Source organism: Dasypus novemcinctus, chromosome 4 (genome assembly GCF_030445035.2).
Source record: "Dasypus novemcinctus isolate mDasNov1 chromosome 4, mDasNov1.1.hap2, whole genome shotgun sequence".
Taxonomy (NCBI): Eukaryota; Metazoa; Chordata; class Mammalia; order Cingulata; family Dasypodidae; genus Dasypus; species Dasypus novemcinctus.
Genome location: NC_080676.1, coordinates 87840514 through 87862138, shown reverse-complemented (window position 1 = coordinate 87862138; position 21625 = coordinate 87840514). Strand labels below are relative to the sequence as shown.

Sequence of the window (21625 nt, the reverse complement as noted above, 5' to 3'; positions counted from 1 at the left end):
GTAAAGAAGGTGAGATTAGCCTTTAGACCAATCAGACTAATCCCTGGAGCCAGAGATTGAATTAGCATTCCGAAAATAAGTGGGCTGGATGTACCTTTCTGGGAGACAGAGAGGAGGACATATGAGTTAATACTGATAACGCTGTTAGGAAGGGGGAAGGAAAGAATTGATGGTGGTAGGCAATTAAAAATGTCCTGCACATGCAAGGATAAGGATTTTTTAAATGGTCATTTATGTGTTTGTGCTCTGGCTGTTAAACCAGAACACCACAGAAATTCTCTGTTATTTTTAATTTTTTTAGTTAGAAAACACTTTTAACAGAGGGAAGTACAGACAATATAATCCACCACTCAGAATGAATGAGCATCAACATTTTCTTTACATTTTCTTAAATCTACCTTTAAAAAAAATAAAACATTGATAAAGTTGATGTCATATTTTCAACAGCTTCCCAAACTTATTTCCCTCCTTCTTTCCGAAGCAAGAACTGTGATTAATTTGCTATTTATCCTTAAAAAATCTTTGTCAGAATTCCCAAATTGCTGCTTGCCCTAAGGAATTTGGACTTCCAATCCCATAATAAATCTTATTATATATCCTGTTCATTCTATTTCTCTTGAGAACCATGACTGATACAGATTTTGGTACCAGGAGTAGTCCTTGAGAAACAAAATCTTAAAGATGGAATTCTGAGTTGGTTCTGGGGTTTTTGGAATTGGTTCTCTAATCTGATTAGATAAAAAGGCACTAATGACTATTTCCAATGATCATAGTCCATGGCAACAATTGACAATAGAGATATGCAAAATATCAACATTGGATACTGGTATTCACATGTTTATAGAAAACAAGACTTTGAGTAGCACTATATTTGATAACTTAACAGAGTTTTTGGAGTTAAAAAGTGATATGATGTTGGCTAGTTGTTCCTAAATATGCTAGATACAGTTGTTAATGAAAGAGATGAGCTCACTCTTCAAATCCTGAATGCTCAGCACTACATGAAGGACATGGAAATTTCTATGTGTGCCCTGAAAGAAACTCTTATTTCTTGAAGTTGCAAACTTGAGATTTATGAAAACCAGACCCAGAGTCTTATTGTGCAAGTGGCTAAATTACAATGTAATTGAATTCCCAACCTTGCAAGAGGTCTGCTGTTAAAGTAAGGGCATTGGTTGGAAAAGAATGGGATCCTGGATATTGGAATGAGGACATACAGGCTAAGTCTTCTTTGCAAGATAAACATATAACACTCCTCCCTGATTAGACATTTCAGATATTATTAGACACTGGCTCAGAACTGACATTATTTTCAGGGGTCTCAAAACATTACCATGGTACACCAATCATTGGAGGGGCTTATGGTGGTCAATGGAGTTTCAGCTCAGGTCCATTTCACAGTGGGTCCATGGGTCCCCAGAGCAATTCTGTGTTTTTTTCCTCCAGTTTCAGAATTCCTAATTGGAATAGACATACTCAGCAAATGTGAGACTCCCCACACTGATTCCCTGTCATATGGAATGAGGGATATTATGTTAGGAAAGGCCAAGGGGAAGCCACTAGAACTGCCTCTACCTCAAAAGTAATACCACATTCTTGGAAGTGCTGCAGAGATTAGTTCCATCATCATAGGGGTAGTGATTCCCACCACATCTCTTTTCAACTCTCCTATTTGGCTCTTGTAGAAAACAAATGGATCTTAAAGGATGACAGTGGATTATCATAAAATTAACCAGGTGCTCATAGCTATATTGATGACCTTATACTGATTAAACCTAGTGAGCAAAAAATAGCAACAACTCTTGACTTATTGGTAAGACATTTATATGTCAAATGATAGGAAATAAATCCAACAAAATTCAGAGGCCTTCCACCTCAGTGAAATTTCTAGGCATCCAGGGATATGGAGCATGTCAAGATATCCTTTTTAAGGTGAAGGATAAGCTGTTGAATCTGGCCCCTTCTACAAGCAAAAAAGAGATACAACTCCACCTGATTGGCGTCTTTGGATTTTGGAAGCAATATATTCCTCATTTGGGTTTGTTAGTCTGGCCCATTTATCAGGTGGCCAAAAACCTCCACTTGTCCAACATCAAAACTCCAACATCAAAAGCCCTCAAGTTTGTCTTTTTCCATGCCTTTTATCTGTGAGTCCCCATCCACCAAAGGAAGAGGACTCAATGCCACTACTGACACAAGAAGTTTACTTGATTAAGTAGTAAAGTAATCAATCCAATATAATCTCATATGCCCAGAGGGAAGGATCGCTTTATTAACATAATCCAATATTTCTTTTTGGAATTCATCAATAATATCAAACTGCTACATTCCACCCTCTGAATTCCAAAAAGACATTACAATATTCAAAAAACCTTAAATCAGTAACAATGCAAGTACTAAAGCATATCACAATCAATTTAAAGAAAGATAGTTTGTCTTGGGCCAAAGTCCTGTCTGCTATAGACCCCTGAAACTTACAAAACAATTTATCTGTTTCCAATACACAAATGGACAGACAAAGGATAAACATTTTCATTACAATAAGGAGAAATTGGGAGGGAAACAGGAGTCACAGGTCCTCTACAGTTCAGTAAACCTGCAGGGCAACCTGCATTCGATTTCAGTCTGAGAATCATTCTTAAGATGATGGTTTCTTCTCATTGGTGCCTTAAGGGAACCCACCCTTTCCACAGGATTGCCCAAAGGCCATATTCTTGGTTCCACCTTCAACAAGCACCTGTGTGTCCACCAAGCTCCAGACCTCTCCCTCCAAGAGTGTTGGGGTATTGCCACACCTTACCCAATCTTTGGGTTAGAGTCTTAACACCCCTTGCACAGTGATGTGAAGACAACATTCCCCCTAACCTTTAGCATGTACGCTCACCCCTCTCAGAGCAGCGAGTTGACCACTTGGTCTTCCCTAAGGGGGACATGTCCACCCCTCTCAGACCTGTGGGGTGCTGACCTTAACCACCCTAATCCTTGGGGAATGTGCTCCACCCTCTCTGTACCCTGGGGTGGCAAAACTCTCCCAGAACATCAGGAAACACCTATCCTCTTCAACTGCTGGGGCAAACTTACCCTCTCTGTACACATGGGTGGGATTTCTCTCTTGGCCCAAGGTGATGTCCTAATTCCAGATCTCAGCTTCCATAGCTTTTCTCCTGGAGTCATTTCCCCTTCAATCCCTCCTTTCCATGTTTCTTTTAGTCCAAGCTGACAGTGGTTTTGTTCATACAGCTCTCTCAAAAACCTTGTTGGTTTAGCATGCAGGAAGCAGGGGTCCAAGCCTTCAGACAGTAAGACTTTCCACAAGTCTCTCTAAGATAAGTGCATCTTCAATCCTGATTTACACATTCCAAGTTTAGTTAAGTCCTCTGATGGGGCACTTTCATCTGGGAGCTTGATTTCCAGAGGCTTGGAATTTCCAGAATCAGTTTCTGTTTTCTTTGTGCCTGACAGTTCAGTCCTCAGCATACTTTTCTCATCTAGCGTTTTGCTATAAGCTGCAAGCAGAAACTAAGCCACATTCTCCAGGTTTACTTTGGAAATTTCTTAAGCTAAATGCCCAGGTTCACCATTTTCAAATTCTGCCCTCCATGAAACACCAGGAGTTAATCTTGCTAAATTCTCTGCAACTTTAAAATATGGATTGCCTTTCCTCTAGTTTCCAATAATAGTTTCATTTACTTCTAAGGCATCATAAAAAGTCTCTTTAACATCCATATTACTATCAACAGTCTCTTCAAAGCACTGTAGGTCTTTTCTTCCAAGCATCTCACAATTTCTCCAAAAAATACCCCGTACCCCTTTATAAAACCATTCCAGCATTTCAGTAATTGCAAAAGCACTTCCCCACTCCTCTATACCAAATTCTGTATCTGTCAGACAAAGGAGTGCTGATGCAAAATACCAGAAATTGGTTGGTTTTTATAAAGGGTATTTATTTGAGGTAAGAGCTTACAGATACCAGGCCATAAAGCAAGTTACTTTCCTCACCAAAGTCTGTTTTCATGTGTTGGAGCAAGATGGCTGCTGACGCCTGTGAGGGTTCAGCCTTCCTGGGTTCCTCCCTTTTGGGGCTTGCTTCTCTTTCTTCTGTGTGCTTACTTCCTGGGGCTCCAGCTTAAGGCTTTAGCATCTAACTCCAATATCAAAACTCCAACATCAAAAGCTCTCAACTCTGTCCTTTGTCTTGCCTTTTGTCTGTGAGTCCCCATTCACCAAAGGGTGGAGACTCAATGCCCCTACTGACACTAGAGGTCTACTTGATTAAGTAGTCAAGTAATCAATCCAATATAATCTCATATGTCCAGAGGAAAAGATCAGTTTACAAACCTAATCCAATATTTCTTTTTGGAATTCATCAATAATATCAAAGTGCTACACCATCTTATTCCCTTTTCATGTAATGTTGCAACCACCAAATCTGAATCATTGGACTAACGATGCCCAGAATCTTCAGGAATGAAGGTTTGGGTCACCCTACCAGGCAGAGAACTACATCCAGCTGAGGTGCTTGCTGAGGATAAAGGGAACATGGAATGGGTAGTAGAAGAAGGTAGAGATAAATATGAGCTCCAACCATGTGACCAGTTACAGAAACAAGGACTGTAATTGTCATGAATATTTCTTCCTTGTTTTGAGTATGTTTGTATATATGCAAAAAATGAATATCTTCGTTTCCTTCCCTATCTTATCCCCTTATCATATAATATTTGTTGTATTAATTTTATGTAACAGTATTTTAGTTAAGAATATCAAATTTAAGAGTGAGTATTATCCAATGACATGTATCCTCTCCTGGGGAAAGTGTTAGTACACTTCCTGTTGAATGCAGGAGAGTTGAATTATGTCAAACAAAAATATGACTGGTATTGTTTTTGTTGAGAGATTATTATGGTTTAAGGAGATGTATATGGATACCAAATAGGCAATGGGTGGACTATGATGGTTAGGTTTATGTGTCAACTTGGATAGTTTATAGTGTCCAGTTGTTTGGTTTAAGCAAGCACTGGCCTGATTGTTATTGTGAGAGTATTTTGTGGATTTAAATCAGTCAGTTGATTGGATCTATGGCTGATTACATTTACAATCAACAAAGGAGATTGCTTTCAGCAAAAAGAGAAGTCTCATCCAATCAGTTGAAGGCCTTAAAGGGAGAAATGATGATTTCAACAGTCAGAAAGAAGAATTTCTATGTCTACCTCAGCCAGTCAGCCTCTCCTGGGAAATTCATCGAAATCTTCATCAGAATTCCCAACTTGCAGCCTATCCTATGGAATTCCAACTTCAGACTTGCCCATCTATGAAGTCATGGGAGCCAATTCCTAGAATGAATGAATGAATGAATGAAGTATGAATGTATGTATGTGTGTATGTATATCCTATTGGTTCTGATTCTCTGGAGAACCCTGGGATACTTAAAAGTAGGAATTTAGAGTCACATGATCTATACATTTTCTGATTTTACAAACACTGCCAAGTTACTCTTCTGAGTAGCCATGTTAATTTCCACTTCCATGCTGTGTGAGTTTCCATTTCCCTACATCATCACTAACATATTTTATTGTAAACATTGAACTTTTTTACTAAATTTTGAGTAAAAAAGGACACTGCATTTTTGTTTTAATTTGCATTTCCATAATTCTAACGCAGTTCTGCCACATTTAATTTCCAGCTGTTGCCCATCTCTAGGTTATAAAACCATGTATGTGTAGTAACCAATGTAGTTCTATTTCAGAGTGAGAGAAGGACCTCCTACAACTACCTAGGGCTCTTTTTATTGTCACACAGCCTGAACTTTCACCATTAAGAATTGTTTTCTTGTTTTGTTGTTGTTAGACATCAGCTTTTAAAGACAAAGACGTCAGCAAGTGGGGATTATCAATCATTAATCATATCATCAGATATTTTTCTCCTGTAAACTAAGAACATTCTTTGGGGGGGGGTGGGATTAGACATGGGGTATGTGGGGACTATCTAGAGAATGTGCCTGGGGAGGCTGACATGTTGGGAGTCTCTACCCAATCCGAGGGCAGGATCTCTGAGGCTGAAGAGCCATCTAGAAAGTGTCATTCCATCTGACTGTTCCTGACTCATGATTGTCTTGGCTTCTCCTCAGACACCTCCTTCATGTACATGATCGCTGGCCTCTGCATGCTGAAGCTCTATCAGACCCGCCACCCAGACATCAACGCCAGCGCCTACTCTGCCTATGCCTCCTTCGCCGTGGTCATCACGCTCACCGTCCTCGGAGTGGTGTGTCCCTCTCCACCTCCCTTCAGCCTGACTTTTTAAAAGTGCTCTCTTGTGAGGGTTTTTGTTGTTTGTTCATCTTTTAGGCCTCAAGTGAACCAGTTTGGATTTATCACAATCCTTGGTTCATGGCACTCACTGTTGTCCATTCATGGTACACTTTTATTTATTTAGCTAGTTATTTGTTTGTTTTTTTTAATTATTGTGGTGACAACATGTAACTCAAAACTTCCTACTTAACCATTGTAAGTGTCCACTTCAATGGCAGTAATTATATTCACAATATTGTGCTGCCATCACCATCATCCATTACCAAGATTTTTCCTCACCCCAAACAGAAACTCTACACTTATTAACCAATAACTCCCCATTCCCCTTTCCCCATGGTCCCTGGTAACTTCTAATCTATTTTCTGTCTCTATGAATGTGCTTATTTTAGTCACTTTATATAAGTGGAATCATATATATGTCCTTATGTGTCTGTCTTATTTCACTCAACATAATGATTTCAAGGTTCATCAATGTTGTTGCTTGTATCAGAAGTTCATTTCATTTTACAGCTGAATAATATTTCACTGTACATATATACCATATTTTGTTTCTCCATTCATCTCTTTTTTACTTTTTTATGTTTTATTTTTAGAGAAGCTTTAGATTACACAAATGTTACATCGAAAATATAGGGGATTCCCATATACCTCCCACCAGCTCCCTCCCACACTTTCCCCCATTAACATCTTTCATTAGTGTGGTACATTTGTTACAACTGATGAACATATATTGAAGCATTGCTACTAACCACGGTCTATAGTTTACATTATGGTTTACACTTTGTACTGTACAATTTTATAGTTTTTGACAAAATGTCTAATGGCCTGTATCCATCATTGCAACATCAGGCAGAACAATTCCTGTGTCCCAAAAATGCCCCATGTTATACCTATTCTTCTCTCTCCCTCTCCTTAGAATCTCTGGTGACCACTTTCTGTATATCAGTGTTTTAAGTTCTTCCATGACTAGAATAATAATAAGTTTACTTTAATCTAGTTGTATTACCCCTTATGTTTGTTCATTCCTCCATCTTGAGGATTTGGGGATGGTGATCCCACTCTGCTTCTGATTGAGAGGGGGCTTAGATCCCATGGGGCAGATGAATGGAACTGTCTTGCTGGCAGGTATAGATAGTCTTCATTTTTTTGAAATGGGCTTTGTCCATCATCATCCTTTTGTTAGTTGTCCTGGGCAAGTCCAGTGAACTGGAGAGTAGGTGTTGGCTGCAACTCTGCTGAGATTCAGGGCTTAATTGGCATATGAACAGCGGGAAGATCCATTCATCTCTCGATGGACACTTTGTTTCCACCTTACAGCTATTGTGAATAATGCTGCTGTGTAATAGGCATCAGTAAAACTACTCCCCTCTCCTTTAATATAAAGCTAGGACCTGACTTATGTGAGACTGGAATAGAAACGTGTGAGCTGATTGGAGATACTGACTTGAAAAATACAGAAACGACTTTCTAAATATGAATGGGCAAAAATATTAGTTGTCTGAAGCTATTGAAAAGCATTAGCACCACCTTGAGATCCAGTGGCCTATCTCTTTTGTCATTCAGCTGCCTCATCCACTTCTTCCCCTTTCCATCTTACTTTGACCATAAGTCCTCAGGAAAGTCATCATTCTGTTGTCTGCCCCTGGTTCAGCAAGACTACTGTGAGTTTAAAGAAGGGGAAAAATAAAACCTTAGCACAGCTCAGTTTTTTACCCTTCATGCATATTTGAGAAACACACCTATTTTAGTGAGTTCTCTGGCAAACACCCCAAATGAAGATAACTTCCATCTTTACTCCTAGGTGTTTGGAAAAAATGACATTTGGTTCTGGATCATCTTCTCTGCAATCCATATTCTAGCCTCTCTGGCCCTCAGCACTCAAATCTATTATATGGGTCGTTTCAAGATAGGTGAGTCACCGGTTATTCTGTATTAAGGTATATGAAGGACACTGATTATTTTCCCCTGAGAAAGCAGACATCATCTTCACGTATCCTAAATGAAAATGTTACTGGTCATCATGAGCGCATGCTCTGAATTCTGTGCTTAACTGAATATATTTAACAGCATATATTCTTTGCAAGAACTTTCTCTCCCTTGTAGGTTTGCAATAAGCTATTATCACTAGTTCTGTTTTAACTGAGACACTAAACTTGCCACCCCTCAGAGCTGAGGTGTACATCCAGCTCCCACTCCCATATTCCCATATACCTTTGGAAAATGGTATGACCATCATGCCTCTAGTTCATCTAGAGACGTTTTTGCCAATTTGCCTTTAAAAGAAGCATTTCTCTGACCATGCTAAATAGTCATCAAGAATGAATTATGTATTATTCTAAATTGCAGGACTAGTACTTTGTGAAACCAACTTGCTAATCTGAGAGGCAGCACAACTGCTGACGTCCCTCTGATAGTGAGCTTATTAGGGAGCATTGCGTGTCCTACGGAAATCAGCTTGTGATTTGCTGCTAGTCAGGCCTCATAGATGGGAGCAGGCCAAGTTTCTTAGAGCATTTAAATTTCACAAACCATTTTAGGTTCCAGGGATGCAGACTTAAATATCCTTTTCTATATTTTAAGGCAGATCATTGTATATAAACATGGGTCTATCCCTAAAGCAGACTAAATTTTAAAGCAGGCTAAAAATTATTAAATATGTTCATTAATTTTTAAAAACAAAAAGACTGGTGCATATAATATGCTTTCATTACAACCTGGAAGGTCAGGTTCAAATTTAGAATTCTCAGTTGCTCAGAAGGATACTCCAGAACACGGCCTCACTCGATGAGGTATGAAGATCCCCTAAGAGTCATTCTACATAAGCAAACAACTCCAAGACGAGAAGGCAAGGAAGACAAGTTCTCATGTGGGCAGTACTTTTCCATTACCCATAGCGTTAGCCAGTACATCCCCACACGCCCCAGGGAAGCATGGCGAGCCAGTTTGTAAACATTTGGTATGGTGCGCAGGCCATGCCCCATCCTCCAGACTTGAAGGTGAATGAGGTCATACAAACTCAACTTTCAAAAGGAAAATAACCTGAAGCATTGTTTTCTGCTTCTCTCAGAGTTGGAAAAATAAACTTGAATGCAGATACATGTAAGAGTAATGACGATTAATACGTAGAGGAGCTCTAATATATTTATATCATCTTTGCCCCATGCAATTTTGCAATACTAATGTAGTTCACCTTTTGAAAAAGGAGGAGTTTAGCATATTATTATATTATGACCATGTAATTGTTTGTCATGGTCCCAACAGGACAGAAAAAAATGGCGTATGCAAAGATTGCAGAGGGTTAGGAATGTTTATGAAGGTATGGGCAGGGAACCAAGAGGGGTAGAAGGGAACCAAGAGGATAGTGCAGTAATCAGGGTTAGGACACAGTGAAGCTTTAGCCATTCATAAGCCCAAAAGTACAGGGAGGAAGTGGTTACCAAAACATCGGAGAAGGGAGTCAGGGAGAGGAGGTCACCCTAGATGGAGCAATGACCTTTGACTGAGAGATACTGCCAGCCAGAAGCAACCTCACAGGAAGTTTCAGGGAAATAACTACTCTGAGGTCACTCTCCTTCCTCTATCCCTCCAGTCTCCTGCTTGAATTCCCACTGTCCAAATCCAAGGGGAAAAGAGAGTAAGGCCATACAGGCATGGTGAGGATTAAAAATCATGACAAGTGGATCTGGAGGGGCAAATAGAAGACAGCCAGCCTAGAGCTTACCTGAATATTTTAAATTTCTGTACCCAAGGAGTCTTCGCCAAGGGGTTACAAATTTACCGGTGTCAGAAGGAAAACTTGCTGTTTCATTATAACAGTGATTGCATCTAAATTTAGTTCAAAGGCAGAAAATGGGATTTGTGGACACTAGTTCAGTCAATGCTAACCTCCTTGCCTACTGCCTGGGCTGCCTTTGCTTTCTCAGCTAACATGCTCCTTTCTCTGTAGCCCTCAGGCTACACCTGAAAGCCAGAGTGGACACAGGAAAGACAGCAGTGATGAGACAGGATCTCTCATAAGTGGGCGGAAAATCATTGAACTATTTGCCCAGATCACTGCCAAGTCTCTTCCCTTGCTGCAAGAGCCCTGGGAAAGGACTGTGGAATCACTCATGAGAGAAGATGGATTATAATTGAAAGTGTTGCACAAAACTAGACAGTGACAAAGAAAAGTCTGGCTTTGCTCTTCAAAGAGTAGTAAACTTCTGAGTGTTTTGGAGACAGTCAAAAGGATCCTGCATTCTGATGTGCAAACATTACTTTCATAATCAGAAAACAAAATTAAAATTATCCGCCTTGAGAAAAAAATAAAACGAATGGTCAGTTTACCTGTTTGACTACCTTCTTACAAATCTGTTTTTTCTTTCTTTTTTTCTTCCTAATTTCTCCTCTGCTTTCTACTGATTCAGATGTATCTGACACAGGTAATATTCAACTGCCCTTCCCAGGGCCCTAGATTTTTATCTTAACAAAATGACCCAGCTGGTTGCCCTGCCTGCTCAGTTGCCTGAACTCTCCCCCTTCAGGCTGGGCAGGCTCAATGGGAAGGGGGAGCAAAGAGCTCAGAGGCAAGGTTGCATCCAACTCAGCCTGCAGTTTGCCTCTTCTGGGTTATGGTGTAGACAAAACATCCAGTTGAATGTCCCTCCCTCCTTCCTCCCACCAAGAGACCTCTGGTTGAATTTCGCCCAGGGGGAGCCTTTGTTATCAGAGTTACACTTGCCAAATGCCTGCTTTGGACAGACCCAGCCTTGTATTTGATGTCTACAGTGTGGATGCTCACAGGAAGACACCCCCACTTTTGACAGTACGATTGTCAAAATTGTATTGTCAATTACAACACGTACACTCACTACTTTTCACAACATCCTTTTGAGGGACTTGGGGTTGTTCTGGGGAAAAAAACCTCCCCTGTCTTTTTCTTCCCCTTCTTAACTTAGACTCCTTTGATTATCTTTTCAGTATGGGTTTAGCATTTCTGAATATGCTTAGTAGAGCTCAGTATTTCCTGGTTCAGTTCTCACTAACTTATAGCCACATAGAGAAATACAGATTAGAACTTTTGCAAGCTAAAATTTGCCGATCCTCTAGAGAGAAAGCAGATGTTTTAAGTGGAGTTGGGGGACCCATAATATCGCTGCTATCAAGGAAACACCACCAGAGTAAACTGTAAAGGGAAGCTTAGCTAAGGAGAGAGTGTAAGGGTCTTCCAGACACCCATGTTAGTCGTCCTTGTCAGTGTCCATCTCGCTTGCCTTTCTGCTGCGTAATGCAGGCACACGGCACACTCTCCGTGACTGTGTAGGTAGCTGTGGGTGCTAGGCATTGAAACAAACATTGCTCACCTATTAGGGGCAAAGCACCATCTTAAGAGGTGAAGACAATATCACCCCCACATCAGAGTATTTTTAATTATCTCTGTCTAAGCCTTCTTACCATGCAATTGTGTCACTGGCAGATTTTGGAATTTTCCGGCGGGCAGCTATGGTGCTTTACACAGACTGCATCCAGCAGTGTAGCCGGCCTCTGTATATGGTAAGTGGATGCTCCCGTGTTCTTCCATGGCCTCTCCCAGAAAGGTACCCGCAGAGGGGCACGCACTGAGGAGAATCTCAAGGCTCCCCAAATATGAGGGCCAATTGTCTCTGTGGTTGAGGTTCAATTAGCCAGGGAGCAGGCATGTCGCTTCTTCTTCTTGCTCATAAAAGAAACCATGTTTGTAAATGAAATGTTGGTTTGTCTGTAAAGAGGAAAAAAATTAATATATACAAAACTGCTAAACAGTAGTGATTGTTGTGGAAGAGAATCAATGTCCCTATAAATTACCTGAAAAGGTATGCTTTTTTCCCTCCAAACAGGTACAATTTGGAACGTGAAATAGGACACTATTAATAATAATGCCTGGTCAGCAGTTATAAACCCCAACTGTCCCGGCAAATTGGGACGTAACCTCACTCTGGTAACTTTCATTAGGGCTTTCATTTCCCACATACGTTTTGCTCTTGTTTGACATTTATAATGAGCAAGAATTTATTTTCATTTTCTTTTCATTATAGTTATTGCTTATGGTTGAAATACACTTTTTTTTAAGGAGGTACCAGGGCTTGAACCCAGGACCTTGTACATGAGAAGCAGGCGCTCAACTGCGAAGCTACCTCCATTCCCCAATGAGAGTTGGTTTTTTCATTTGTTTGTTTTGTTTTTAGGAAGTACCAGGGATCAAACCTGGCACCTCATATGTGAGAAGCAGGCTTTCAACCACTTGAGCTACATCCACTCCTGAAATACACTTTTAACTTTTCCCACATACTTTATAGCATTACATTGAACAGAGGGATCGGGGGCTCTGGTCCCAGCTCTCTCTTTGCTCCCTGGCCTGTGACCTTGGGAAGACTCCTTACTGCCTCTGAGACTGCCCAGCCAGGACGCAGTACTGTCCTAAGAATTACTGATACTCTTTGGGCCTGGCACACAGGAATTCAATAAGGGCCTGTTAAAAGTTTCTAATCCGAAAGATTACACACCATGGACTGGGATTCTTTTAGCCCTCTAGAGCTTTGGCAGGTGCTATAAGCCCTAAAATTTCAGAGAATTGAGGCTGGACAGATTTATTCAAGTGAAATTTTAAAACCTGTTAGGAGTTCTGTCTATTTAGAGAGTTAAAACATGTCCTCATTGTGAAACATGATGGGCAATTAACATTTTTGAAAATGAAGGTATTTTCTCCAAATTGGACAGATTACCCACAAAGACAAAGAATCTTTTAAATAGTAGATAAATGATCCAGAAAATTAAAATATAATCAGATAGCACCTAAAGTTTTAGGCAGTATGTAAAGAAGCAGGAATGAATTGTGAATAAGTCTCTATCAGCATAATTGCCCTTTGAAATAGACCTTTCCTATAGATTCTCTTCCCTACCCAGTGACTTTACTGTTAAGACAGCGTGTCATGGAGACAAGGATCCTGGCTGTTTCAGGGTCTCCTGGGAACCACACTAACGGTAGGGAGTAGGTGCTGAGAGCTGCAATCGAGCCCACCCAAGTAACACATCCCGGGGAAATGGTCCTTCATTACATAACACCCATGGTAGAATTCTCTTAATTACTAAGTAATTGGCACCCTCCCTAACCTTCCCACAGCGAAGTGGGCCCTGGGTGCTCAGGTCCCCTAAACACTAGGAGAAACCGTGCTTTGCTGACCATGTTTTTTCCTTGCAGGGATGAGGTCGCACCAAAACCTTGCTATTTGGTCCTTTTACAGGATTAGCGTCAAACCATAGGAGGCACAGCTGTCTTAGGACTGTAGGGAACTTTTTTTTACCAAGGCAATTGTTTTCCTATTGTTGATGTTTCCCCTATGAAAGGTCAAAAAAATAGCAGGCTGCACAGCCTCTCGTTTAACATTTTCTTTCCTCCTTCCCAGGATAGAATGGTGTTGCTTATCGTTGGGAATCTGGTTAACTGGTCCTTGTAAGTAGTTTTACAATAGCACATTTTTCTCTTTGTTAATATCTGTAACACTACTTCTGTTTTCTCTGGCTATCATTTTAACAAAGAAATCCGAAATTAAGGAGAAGGTAGGAATTTGCTTGTCCTAGAGAATTGAATGAAAGGTTCTTTTTCTCCTGCAAAAAAAAAAAAAAAGCCCTAGGAAGCTATTATGTACCAATAGCAGCTTATCTTAAAGTAACAAACCACTGAGGTCATTTGTTCAACAAGACAACCGTCAAAGTCTATTATATCTATTTGGACAGATATAGGTATAGAAATACATATAGATTATGCCAACAGTTGCAAAATGCAACACAGTATAACTTTCCAAAAAGTCTACCCTACAGGTATTCTCTTCTGTAAAAATTTCTCTTTCTCCCTAAAGGTATTTGTGTGTGTGTGTGTGTGTGTGTGTGTGTGAGCAAGTGTCTTTCCTGTTTCTTTCTTTACTGAATTTCTCTTTCTTCCTACTCCTCCTAAATCCTCCTCCTTCCTCTACTCTATCATCACCCCTTGGCTATTTTTCCTCAAATGGCCTCAAGATAGAACTATGTAACAGATGAATGTTTTTCCTAGCTTCAATTATTTTATGCAACCTGTTGTCAATGTAAGCATTTGAATGAGTGGAATGTTTATTGATCACTTTTTTAAAAAGTAAGTAAGTCCAGCTGCTTTTATGTGCAGCTCTCTGCTGATGGGCTCCTCTGGGTCAGTGACGTTTGATAGAAAAATGACTCCCTACTCCTGCCCCACACTGGGACCTACAAAGGAATGAAGAAAGGGGCGTGTCTTCAGGGGAAACCAGAATCAGGTCCTGAGACCATAAATCTCACTTGGGATCGTATGCTTTTGGAAGAAGCTTCCCATAACGGTGTCACCTTAGGGATTACCTGAATGTAAAGTCCATAGTTTTTAAGGTCTGCCCTCCTTTCCTGGGGGGACAAGTTGAAGTGAGATGCTTCTGGGACCTGTGGCGGCTTGTGTGCCTGAGGAACAGCATTTTACATTTCATGTAATTTTCATTAAATTTTAACAGTTACTACCAGTGGTACCAGTGGCTACCAAATTATATAATACAGGCTAGCCTAAAACCAGATCATCTAACATATTATTAAACACTAATAAAACAGTGAGGTACCAATCCCAAATTAGAAATTAGAAACAAAGGTCAGTGAATCAGAACAGAGAGGACAGAAATCCAACTATAAATGTATTATTTTATACGTGTGTGGATATGTATTTATTAAAATCAAGCTTCTCAAACCAAGGAAATAATGAAGGACTGTATAAGAAATAGTTTTGTTACAAGTGAATAAAAAGATGGAACAAAGTAAAGGCTAATCCCCAAGCAAAATAAACTTCAATATTAATTTTTAAATTATGATCAACTAGCAAAAATTTGGTAATGTGTGCCAAGCCAATCATCTACTTCCAGTAATCGATTCTAAGGACTTAATTTTAAATTTTTAGAAAAGTACAAGTTGTCTGGAAGTATTCATTAATTCATTGTAATGAATTTTTTAATAGTGAAAAAACTGAAAAGGAAAGCAAAATCCCTTCATTTCAACCCGAGAGGAAAGATAATTGTTTTTCTGGTATATCCACTTTGGGGGGACCTTTATACAGTCATCAGAAATGAATGTTCTGAAGAGGGTATAATAAGTGAAAAGTTACTTTTAATATGTTAAAGTGGAATTTTTTAATGGGGAATGAAAGGGAGGAGGGAGAAGGTTGGAAAAACCAACAATGTCACAAATCTACCTTCATGGCTGCAAAACGTCCCTCCTCCCCCATGTCTTCAGTGCTCTCTTTGGACTGATATATCGACCCAGGGACTTTGCTTCCTACATGCTGGGCATCTTCATCTGTAACCTGCTCCTGTACCTGGCCTTCTACATCATCATGAAGGTAGGAGGGGGCACGGAATGCTGGGCAGGGCCGTGGCCCTTCAGCAGGCAGTGGATTCAGCTTTGTTGCTGTCCACTTCCCACCCCGCAGCTCCGCAGCTCAGAGAAGGTCCTTCCAGTCCCACTCTTCTGCATCATTGCCACTGCTGTGGTGTGGTCTGCTGCCCTGTATTTTTTCTTCCAGAATCTCAGCAGCTGGGAGGTAAGAAAACAGTTTTCTTTTCCAAGAAGATGTTCTCGTTCCATCCTATCTCTTTGACCTTTCTACCTCCCTCCCTCTCTTAATTTGCTTGTTGCCACTCATCTTTTCTACGTTCTCTGCAATGAAAACTTTCTCTAAGAAGGATGGTTTTTAATGCCCTCACCTAAATGCCCAATAAGTGGTATGTTGTCATCATTACCAGGGTAGTGTTTCATCAGTTTGCAAGCCCTACCTATGGACTCCGTAAATTTTGATTATCATTCCAGTTTGTATTGTGATCATATTCCCAATGAATGCTGAATGTGTGCCAAACCTTGCTTCACATATCTTCTCTACCTTTCTCTTCATAATTACCCTCCACATCTAGAAGCTAACTTTTTTAATAAGAGTTTTATCAAGTTGGCATTCATATACCATACAATTCACTCATTTAAAATGTATAATTCAATGGTTTTAGTGTATTCACAAAGTTGTGCAACCATCACCATAATCAATCTTCGGGCATTTTCATCACCCCAAAAAGAAACCCCATATGCATTACCAGTTACTCTCCATTTTCCCCCAAGCTTCCAGCCTAGGCAACCACAAATTTACTCTTTATAGATTTACCTATTCTGGAGATTTCCTATCAACGGAATCATACAATATTTGTTCTTTTGAATCTAGCTTATTTCACTTAGCATAATGTCTTCTAGGTTCATCCGTGTTGAAGCATCTTATCAGTAGTTAATGTCTTTTTATTGCTGAATAATATTCCATCGTATGGATATATTTTATTTAGCCATTCGTCATTTGATGGGCACTTGGGTTATTTCCACTCTAGGCTGTTATTAGTTATGCTGCTATGAACATCTAGTACAAGTATTTGTGTAACCATATGTTTCCAGGGAGGCTAGCATGTGGAGCCAGGTATCTCATAGCACTTTTGTAGCTTTCTGGATGTTCGACCCTGTTAACAGTTACCTGCTTGCCCATGTCCTGCCTCACCTTCCTCTAGGGAACCCCAGCTGAATCCCGCGAGAAAAACCGAGAGTGTATCCTGCTGGATTTCTTTGACGACCATGACATTTGGCACTTCCTTTCTGCTACTGCCCTGTTTTTCTCATTCTTGGTGAGTTGATAGCACGGTTCTGTTAATTTCTTCTTGCTTTACATCTGTGCTCTGAGCACCCAGCTTTCAGGTTGCGCCAAAAAACTTCAAGTGTGAAGCAGGACTACCTCTTAGTGGCCAGTTTGGGAAGTTTAACCACTCTGTACATATAACCCTTGTGGCTTAATTATTGATATATACATAACTTGTAAAAATACTTAGATTACATAAATGTTTATTAAAAATAGAGGGGATTCCCATATGCTCTGCTCCCTAGCCCTCCCACATTTTTCCACACTCACAACATCCTTCATTAGTGTGGTACATTACCGAAAATGCCCCCATATTCCACCTGTTTTTCCCCCTCCCTGCCCTCAGACCTGCCAGTGGCCACTGCCTCCACATCAATGATATAAATTCTTACATTGCTAGAATCCCAATAAGTCTATAGTAGAATACAAGTAAGTCTACTTTAGTCCATAGTTCATTCCCTAATCCTGAGGATTCTGGGATGGTGATGTCCATTCCACCTCTAATTGAGAGGGGGCTTCGATCCCATAGGGCAGATGGATGAGACTCTCTCGATTGCAGTTGTAGACCCTCTTGGTTCCTGGGATGGTCATTGTCCATCATCATCTTGTTAGTTGTCCTGGGTGAGTCCAGTGAACTGGAGAGTAGGTTTTGCAACTCCATTGAGATTCAGGGCCCAGCTGGTAAATGGACAGCCTTGCGGTTTAATTTTTTTTTTATGCCCCCCAACCCCCACCCCGGGGCTTGTTTGCATGCTGTCTGCTCTGTGTCCATTCACTGCATGTTCTTCTGTGTCTGTTTTTATTTTATTTATTTATTTATTTTACTTCCCCACCCCACTGCAGCTTGCTAGCTGTCTGCTCTCTGTGTTCATTCACTGCGCGTTTTTCTGTGTTTTTGCTTGTCTCCCTTTTTTTGTTGGGTCACCTTGCTGAGTCAGCTCTCCTCAGCATGTGGGCAAGCCTGCCTTCACAAGGAGGCTCCAGGACATGAACCCAGGGCCTCCCATATGGGAGACAGGAGCCCAACTGATTGAGCCACAGCCACTTCCCCTTGTGGCTTAATTTTGATAGTCATCCTCATTAGAGAGCCAGAGACAACAAAAGTGGAGCAGAGGCATCCAGGTAGAGAGCAGTGGCAGAGGGAATTGGAAAGGAAGGAGGAGAGTACATTTCATACAAAGCAATATCTAATGTAACAAGAACCCATTTCCTTCATGCCTTGACCCAGATGTCCCCTTCTGAGTAATTATTTCTTTGGCCACCCTATCAAAATTTTTGACTTAACCTCTTCACATACTTCCTAACTTCCCTCCCTTGTTTAAGTTTTAACCTTAGCACATCTTACTACCTAACATACTCTATTTTTTACTTCATGTGTTTGTATCATGTCTGAAGTCTTCTCTCAAATGTGAGCTCCTTGAGGGTAAGGATTTTTGTTTCTTTTGTTCCAAGCTATAGCTCCACACCTAGAACAGCACATAATAGACCCTTAATAAGTGCTTGAATTAATTAATAAATGAACAACGTAATAAGTGACTCTTAGAAGCAAGGCACTTGCAGAGGGCTACAGAGGACATAAAAATTAGTAAGGGAACTTGTGGTTTTCAGGCTCTGAGTCTTAGAGAAAAATAGGAACTTACTGTGACCGTGCATTCCTTTCATTTTTTTGCCCTTCTCATTTCAGGTTTTGTTAACTCTGGATGATGACCTGGATGTCATTCGCAGAGACCAGATCCCTGTCTTCTGAGCCTCCAGCTCAGAAGGGGAAAGGGTACAATCCATCTTGGTGCTGTCTGATGAAAAATACCATGACTATAGCAAAGTAACTTCTGCCATACGCTCCACTCGCTCTCCATAGAATTGAATCTATTTGCTTCACACTGGAAGAAGAGGAGCTCTAGTGGGGTGGGAGAAATTCCAACCTGCGAGAAGCGAGACAGAAGGAAAGCCATGGCTTAGAGGCAAACCCTGAAGAGCCAAGAAACTCCACTCCCTTCCTTTTGCAACTCTGAGTTAGATATGGACAAAAGTTGCATCCAAGTCAACTTGCTATCTTGGGACCCCTTCTGCCCTCACCTCAGACTTTCTAGGTGGTAGAATGCTGCTCTCTTTTCTCCAGCTGCCTCCATGCCCCAAAAGGCCAGCCTCTAGAGTTTCTGCTGAGAAACCTTGGCTTCACCCCTTTGCTATTCCAGACATCCTGAAGCAGAAGCTTACTTCTCCTGAAGCAGAAGCTTACTTCTCCAAGGTCTAGGGAGGGTGTGATTCCTCAGTGTGTACAGAGGTGCCCCCACGTCCCCACCTAACTGCAGTAGATGTTCTGGTGGCACCAGCTAGTTTCCTCTTCAGAAGGAAAACTGTATGTTTCACCCAGGCTACTGACCTCATTAGAAAGACTCAGGATTGGGCTTTGTCACATGCTTCAGGTAACTGTCACTGGGACCAAAGGCTTTGGTGCTTACCTATTCCTTTGTCTCTTCATCTCTCTGCTGCCTGTTGACCCCATAACTCAGGCTCTACCTTCTTGGCCAGGCTCTGTTACTCCTCAGGCTTCTGGTTACTCCAAAGTGGAAAGGAAAATGGTAAGAAAAATAAATAAATAAAAGCTTCTGGAGAAATGACCAGCAGTGCCAAGAGACTTTTAACAAGCATGAAGCAAACAGGCTTCACCTTAAAGACTTGGGATTCCAGAACAAGTTCAGCAAAGGGAAAAATGCTTACTCAGCTCTGCGGTTCACACAGCTCAGTTCTGTGCCCACATTCCTTTTGGGGAAGAAGTATATGTTCTCACCAGGTGCATCAATTGCTCTAGCGGCCCTCTAGCACTGCACCTCTTCTCTGCCACTTTATGAAGACCAGGGGTTCTAGGCATTTCATTCTACTGTTCTCCTTTAGTTGCAAAGCGCACATCTGATTTAGCAATATCTCTTATTTGCACCTAACACTCATTCTTTCTCTGGTAAGGTGTTGAAAAGCTTAGCATCCCAGTTTCACTTTCACACTTTAAGTAATCCCATTTTTACCAAGTTCTCCTGTTGCTTAGAGTGTGAAATAGTCAGAAAATATACACACATATGTACACAAACATATATATTTTCTTGTGAAACTGAAGTCACCTCTTACCTCCACTTTGCTATTATTCATTAAAGAGATGGATAGGGCATTCTTTTGTTAAAAACGTATTACTCTTTCTCTAAAACAGATACATAATGTTCAAAAACACATTTTGAAAGTGGAATAACAAGATTTTCCTGATTTTAAAAACACAAAGATGTTTCTCAGTGAAAGGTTTTGTAATATTTTTTCTACAATGCCCCCAAAATTTTAATTGGTCTTACCTTACTCCTCAAAGCAGGGGCTCTTAACCTCTTTTGTTCTCCAGATCCCTTTGCCAGTCGGGTGAAAACCACGAACCCCTTCTAAGTCCACACTCTACTGTGTACCATTTAATAAGTATATCACACCTGCACCAACACGTCCCCGCGGGAATCATGTTTTTTAGAATTTCAATTCAAGCTCATGGAACATTTGACAAGAACCCTTGCCTTAAAGGTTATTGGATACCATTAAGTCATACGAAGGCCAACTATTGCATGGTTGGGTTAATCTAAAATCTAAAAAAAAATTCGAGCCTGTTTGACTATGGCTGATTTGACCTCATTCTTTGCACTTAAATGCAAAAAACAAAAAGACTCACTAAGGAAAATGTGAACAACAAAGGCCATCCAGCTAGCCCTGTGACCTGAAGTGAATACATTGTAAGATGAACGACCTGTCTGGTAACTTGTTTGGGAAACAGACCTGTAGAATGGCAATGTGGCTGTAGAAATGGATGGATTATGCTGCTGTATTCTTGACCATTTTCCAATAATGTCTGTCTTGTGTTATAAAGTCATACATGGTGGTCAATTTTGTTCTTTGCCGCAGGACTAAAAGCCTAGACCACATCTGCTCTTATAAACATCAATGCTAAATGTGCTTGTTAAGTCTTTCTACACTGCGTATCGAATGGCTGGGGTACACGAGGATGGCGTTAAAGGCGTCTGTGGGATTAAAAGGAGCAGCAGTGCTGGGTAAAAGGGTGCAGCAAGTTGTTAAGAGTGTAACCGGGAAGGGCTCGCGGGTCGTGCAGTGCCTATGCTTCCTTTTGCCTGTGCCCATGGACTTCTCTTTTAAGAGCCAGGAAGGGTAAGTCTGAAAACCGAGTGCAGCAGGAGGGTAGCTAGAGGAAAACCGAGCCACTGCGAGGCGCCTCTTGGCAGAACAGTGCAGAAATGACAAGAGCAGAATCGAGAAGTGGTGGCCAGAGGGGCAGAACTGTGCCCATGGAAAACGACCTCTTCACACCTCTGACTAACCTAGAAAGGCAGCCCCACCTGTTTACCCTGGTGCTTGGGGGATTAGCCTGGTTTTATTTTAGCAGCAGGAGAAGCCAGTGGAGAGCCAGCGACTATCTGGGGAAGGGACTTTCCATGACTGAAGGAGATCACCCGAGCCAGCAACCCGGGGCAAAGAAAGTGGCAGCTGCTTCCTGAATTCCAAGCACCCCCAGAAGGTTCTGTGCGGCCACAAAACGCAAGCGTTAGTAAATCAAATA

At 41.0% G+C, this 21625-nt stretch overlaps 1 protein-coding gene across 11 annotated transcripts in view; it reads left to right on the top strand.

Moving 5' to 3' along the window:
• SIDT1 (SID1 transmembrane family member 1) overlaps positions 1-21006 on the top strand; it is a 134218-nt gene extending 113212 nt beyond the window's left edge. For 4 of the 11 annotated variants that reach the window (XM_071214819.1, XM_058295835.2, XM_071214816.1 and 1 more), the window contains 9 exons: positions 6125-6261; positions 8110-8218; positions 10715-10729; positions 11764-11840; positions 13730-13776; positions 15600-15705; positions 15796-15906; positions 16904-17017; positions 18713-21006. In XM_071214819.1, the coding sequence (XP_071070920.1) occupies positions 6125-6261; positions 8110-8218; positions 10715-10729; positions 11764-11840; positions 13730-13776; positions 15600-15705; positions 15796-15906; positions 16904-17017; positions 18713-18775 (779 nt within the window). In that variant the 3' untranslated portion in view covers positions 18776-21006. Of the gene's footprint in view, positions 1-6124; positions 6262-8109; positions 8230-10714; positions 10730-11763; positions 11841-13729; positions 13777-15599; positions 15706-15795; positions 15907-16903; positions 17018-18712 lie in introns of all 11 variants that reach the window. The other 7 variants (XR_011648681.1, XR_011648680.1, XR_011648678.1 and 4 more) reach the window with 2 other exon arrangements.
• The last annotated feature ends 619 nt before the right edge of the window (positions 21007-21625 follow it).